General features: G+C 38.6%; 1 protein-coding gene across 1 annotated transcript; it reads right to left on the minus strand.

Annotated features, from left to right (window-relative positions):
• Window positions 1-222: 222 nt before the first annotated feature.
• On the minus strand, window positions 223-1,242 carry LOC149770969 (uncharacterized). Its single transcript, XM_089948925.1, has one exon. The coding sequence runs from the start codon at window positions 1,240-1,242 to the stop codon at window positions 223-225; it is 1,020 nt and encodes a 339-aa protein (XP_089805051.1).
• Between the last annotated feature and the right edge of the window lie 4,964 nt (window positions 1,243-6,206).

Genomic DNA, 6,206 nt, shown 5'->3' on the forward strand with positions numbered 1-6,206 from the left:
AGTGGCACACACTTTTCTGGTTTGCCTTTTAAGCTCTTCAGCTGCTGTCCTGCTAGATTCGCACAACATAGAGCCTTTGTTCACGGAGGCACGCCAAGTGACTCGATCGCTTGCTGTTTGCTCCCAGGAATCAGAGTTTATGTTTAACACTTTCAATGCAGCTTTCATATTGTCTTTGAAGCGTTTCTTCTCACCTCCGTGGGATCGCTGTCCTTTCTGTAGCTAGCCATAGAAGAGTCTCTTAGGCAGCCGGTGGTCTGGCATGCGTACAACATGTCCCGCCCAGCGTAGCTGAGACTGCATCAGGATGGTGTGGATGCTGGGTAGACCTGCTTGAGTGAGTACCTCAGTGTCTGGAACCCAGTCGTGCCACTTGTTGTGGATTTTCCTGACACTTGTATGAAACTGGTTCAGCTTCTTGGCGTTTCGTTGGTACACTGTCCACGTTTCGCATGCGTAAAGTAATGTGGGGAACAAAACTGCCCTGTAGACCTTAAGTTTGGTCTGGATGCCAGACAGTCTGCCGAAAGTTGAGCTGGCTCTGGCAATGCGGAGGTTCACTTCGTCGTCAAAAGTGACGATCTGTGACAGTGTGCTGCCAAGGTTGGTGGAGCTGTTCACTTCGTTGAGTTTTTGGCCGTTGACGGTGATGTTGGGTTCAACATAAGACTTTCCAGGGGCCGGCTGATGTAGAACTTCAGTCTTCTTGGTACTGACGGTGAGACCGAAGCTTGTGCAGGAGTTGGAGAACTTGTCAACCCTGCGTTGCAGGTTGAACTCTGAGCCAGTGTTGAGGGCGCAGTGATCAGAAAATAAGAATGCCCTGATGGAGTCTGTCATAACTTTGGTTTTCACTTGAATCTTCTTTGGGTTGAATAGTTTTCCATCTCTACGGTAACTGTTGCCGACTCCAACATATCCGTCTCTGAAAGCATTTGTCAACATAGTGGATAACAATAGACTGAACCGTGTAGGTGCCAGAACACAACCCTGCTTGACGCCATTGGTTACTGGGAATGACTCAGATGTCTCTTCACTGACCTGGACTCGTGCCTGCATGCCGTCGTGGAAAAGCTGCACCATGGATATATATTTTCTCGTGCATCTGTACTTGGCCATTACCTTACACAAGTCTTCTCTGCTGATAATATCAAAACCCTTTGTCAAGTCGACGTACATGGATAAGAGGTCGGCGTTTTGCTCTTGACATTTCTCTTGTAGCTGCCTCGCAGCAAACACCATGTCGATGGTCCCACGTTCTTTTCGGAGTCCACACTGGCTTTCTGGCAGGAGTCCCTGGTCAAGGTGCGTTGTGAGGCGGTTCAGTAGGAATCTGGCGAGTGTCTTTCCTGCGATTGACAGCAAGGATATACCAGGTGGTTGTCTTAGGCCTAGCGGTTTCCTTTGCGCTTATACAGGTGATTATGGGAGCGTCTTTGAATTCCTGGGGGATCGTCTCCTGCTGCCACATCAGAAAAAAAAAACAGTTGGTGGAGCCTTTTTATCAGGGCTGAGCCCCTTCCTTTTAGGCTTCAGCTGGGAAGGAATCTGAACCATTGGCTTGGCCACTGGAGAGCAGAAGAATCGTTTTTGTGTAATGTAAAAGAGAAAGGAAATACTGATTATTTTCCACTCACTCAGAACTGTTAAGACAAGAATGTCGATGAATATTTTTTTATACTGAAAATGAAAACTGAAAATAGATATATTACAGAACTTATCGTTGAGTATAATAAATTAGGCATATACCAGTAATGAATAAAATATATCTAAGGTATGGATTAATGTCTTCGGCTGTTTTCAAGTATTGAGCTCCCAAGTACAAAATATGCAATAATATCAAAATCTAAAAAGGTAAATCTATTTTTCCTAAAGTTTTTGTACCTAATTTCGTGGAAACTGTGTTTTTATAACAGGAAAGTTAAGTATAGGATACCTTATTGTAAAGATGCATATTTCTGTCGATCTATGAAGAGCGCATTAACTTGGGGCCAGAAAACAATTAGATTTATAGGGACAGGTGTTTATTTAGTCGCGATACTGCAATGATTTCTAATGTCTGTGTCGGAAGAGGAAGTGATTATTAATTAAGCCTTCGTATACTTAACCGTTAGACGACTGGAAAGGGATAGCTAACTTCGATTTTATATCGGAACTGCCAGATTTTAAATTTTCTAGATCTGTTGTTTGGAATTCTATAAGTCATGATGACCGCAATTTTGCGCCTAGTTAGAAAAGGAGGTAAAAATATTTAACCCTGATTACGCTAAAAAGGGGCGTGTTTCCGACACGAAAATCCTTTGGCTTTAAATATTGCCCTCATCGAAAAATCTAGTCAGTCTGCAATTTTCCTGCAAGAGTGAAAATATTAAGGACTCAGAGACTGAATTTGAAAGAAATTCTCTCGTAAAACATTGGTCAAAGGGACCGGATGTCTGAAAAGTCAACGGACACAATTTTGGCGGTAGAAGCGAACAAATTTTGAAAACATAGTATCTGAGTCAATTTCAAGTAGTTAGTTGATAACAATATAATGATATGCTTGAATTTAATTATTTATATTTGCATGAATTCGTTTAAATTCGTAGATCAATATTCTTGATATGCGTGTAACTGTGTTGAGTTCATGTATCTGAATTCGTACAATGATCTTTATATAAGTTTGACGAATTGTTTGCATTTGTCGTCTTGTTTGTATAGGGATTGGGTATTCTAATATTTCATGCATTACTTTATTGATATGAGTTACGAGAATCCGTTGAATTCACCGATCTTAGATGATTTCACGTATGATAAAGACCTGAATGTGTGTAATCGCTGAAAATAACGTAGTTAATTGATGTAATTAATTTCATTCATTCATCTGTGTAATTGAGACGAGAACGGAACCATTATGTCTCGTGTAATGTTAATGGGAATCAGTAGTGAAATAGCCAATACGAAGTACATTAATCTAGTGAAACTAAGTTTGTTTATGGTCTGCCATGTTTAGCTTGACCAGACAGCGTTTGGTCTGTTCGAATTCCGATAGAACGATATCTGGCATAACGAATAGGGAGTAATGATCTGTTCCCAGTAGGACAACTGACCGAATATTTAGGTTGCCTCTTTTTGTTTGGTATGGGGAAATTGCTCCACTGACGTATCCACGGGGAGGTATGCACGGAAGTATCCACTAAAGTATCTACTTACATATCCACCTACCCACACAAAGTTTGAAGGCCGAAAAGAGGCAAGACAGTAGAGAGGTTGGAAAAGGGAAAAAGTGAAAGGACCTAGAGGAACCACCATAGTGAAGTTGGAGTGAACCGGAATAAGCAGGTTATGAAGTTATGCAAGGCAATGACTTCGATCGTTCACTCGGTTATATGATGAATTAATTCTATCATTTAAAACAGATCGGCTATTTATATAAATATATTTGTGCTTGAAATTCGGTGAAAGATTTATTCCAAGAGAAGTGTATCTTCCTAATGTAATGTATCATCCCAGTTGTTCATGTAATTGATTAATTTTTTTTTTCATGTCATTCTGTTCTATATATCTGCTCAGATCTATATTTATTCCATCTATAATTTCACACTTTATTTTAATATTTTATCGATCCGGGCAACAATACCGAGGGCGATTACCATCTAAATAACGATAGCCAAATAAAGTGGACATCGTGTAAGAAGGTACAACCTCGTAATACCACACCACCAGTAGTAAACGCTACAGTTATAGTATAAATCTATCTTGTATAAATCTATCTATCTATCTATCTATCTATCTATCTATCTATCTATCGATCGATCGAGAGTACTGATAAAATATTTTCCAGGAAGGACCAAACTAAATTCACCAAGAGATGAATTCAGTTAGATCAAACCGTCACGAGACAAATAAGACTATTCTTTCAGCATATCATTATAAACGACATGTCGTACAAGACACAACTACCGTACCGTATGGCGTTATTATTTGGCTAGTTAATCTCCTGCCAGGTTTTTTCCTTTTGCTTTCTTTGAACTTTTACAACTATTTGATCTATGTTAATAGATGATACCATTATAAATGTAACATTTTCACAATCAATCTAATCCCTTTTGCATGGAAACATTGTCTGGCCTGAGTATGTAATGCGTGAGTAGGCTGTTTCACCATGCAGTCTCTAAACTCCGAATATTTTGCTGGTCTTAAAGATTGTTTCCATAGCTGATTCTTACCGGACTTTGTCTTACCGGATGTTGTCTTACCAGACGTTGTCTTACCGGATGTTGTCTTACCGGACGTTGTCTTACAAGCTTAAGTTGCCTTCACAACTCATTAATATTTGGAAAAGAAAGTGTACTTTAGAATCGTTGTCAAGATCCCTTATATACTGCACTTTGTCATTTGATGTAATTAAATAATATGAGTTTTATAGCTTTCAAACTAATTCTTGTAACTGGGGCACTGCGGAAAAAATGCCATTGCGGGCATGCTTTTATGTATGTATGTATGTATATATATATATATATATATATATATATATATATATATATATATATATATATATATATATATATAAATGCACACACACACAGATCAGTATATATACAACTAGCACAACTGACTTTGTTACTCGTTGATATACATGTAGACAGGTATGTTTCGCTTATTTCATATTCCCATTACAAAACCAACCGACCTTTTACTGTTCTGTGTATGCCATTTAGGTATAAAGTTTGTATCTTCTATATATTAGTATATTAAAAAAAAAACCATCTTGTTAATCGTATGTGTGTTATATACGATGGTCGAGCTATCGATATATGTATGCCAATGACTATGACGAGTTTACGAGAATAAACAATGCCAGTACCTAAAGTACAGGACTGATTCGCATATTTGATTGACCCACTTCAATGTATTAGCATGTTGTAAATATTGCTTTTCTAGATGGTAATCCGAATATATAATTCTATAAAGACAGTTAATATGCTGGAATGTTTTTTCTCTGTGATAAAGTGAAGCGTGCAATAATTTATTTTTCAATAGGCATCCATATTGTTTGATTGTACGAGGGACGTGACTGCCCTGTAGATATTATTAAAACAATTATTTATCTTAGCAGAGAGGGATTGTTTTTGATCCTCTTACACACTAAAAATTATACAATATTTAACTGAGGTATATGGGCGAATAACTCTAATCGTACTTTGCACGAAAGGTTGCCAGTTTTAACCCAGCCTTCTACCTCGTCAGAGCAAAGTAAATAAATAAATAAAGAACGAGAATGATAACAAACACTGCGTGATCGGTTTAAAAACAAAAAAACTGTTGCTAGTTAAACTCTAAATGAAGCAGCCCAGGTCTGGAATACTGGAGCTGCAGAATAGCTGGTGTTTTGTACATTACATGCGATGGGAGCCTCGTAACATGATGGTAAAATATTAGCAAGCAAAGACTAAATAAGGCAATATACGACTAAGTGAGGTAATATGACTAAGTGAGGCAATATACGACTAAGTGAGGAAATATACGATTAAGTGCGGTAATATGTGACTAAGTCAGGCAACATACGACCACACGAGGCAATATACGACTAAATGAGGCAATGTGCGACTAAGTGAGGCAATATATGACTAAGTGAGGCAATATACGTACTAATGAAACAGCCCATTTCATCCACAGCTGGACGAAGAGCCTCGTGAATCTTAGTAGTAAATGTACGAAGTGAGAACAATTAGTATAATGTAGGGACAAACCATCAGCAAAAGAGATACGGCCTTACCCCTGTTGGTATTGTGCTTCTTTCCTATGTGGAATTTTGTTTGGACAAAATTTATGACACTACCTCATGAATGCCTACAAGGATAGTCGAGACAAAATTGATTGGCCCGAAATAAATCTCTTTATGCTTACCAGGTTAGTCCAGACCAATCTGATTGGCCGGCACCAAATCCCTTCATGTATCTAATCTGGTTTGGTCAAAATTTGGTCTCGACTTTTTCTGACAATTAAGTGCGGCCAATGTCGCCACAGCTGGCTCTTTTCCGTTAGATGTTTCGTGGTTTGTAGCTACCATGTTATTCAAGTAAACGGACAAAGAATGACAGTAATGGGCATACACATGAATCGGCATACGACTCATTAATGGGCATGTTCATTAAAGGACATCTAATAATTGATGGAAATCCCTCACTTTCGATGGATGATTGCATGTGAAGTATTCTCAGTTA

This window comes from Sinohyriopsis cumingii, unplaced genomic scaffold (genome assembly GCF_028554795.1).
Source record: "Sinohyriopsis cumingii isolate HCF-2022 unplaced genomic scaffold, ASM2855479v2 utg002171l, whole genome shotgun sequence".
NCBI classification, from domain to species: Eukaryota; Metazoa; Mollusca; class Bivalvia; order Unionida; family Unionidae; genus Sinohyriopsis; species Sinohyriopsis cumingii.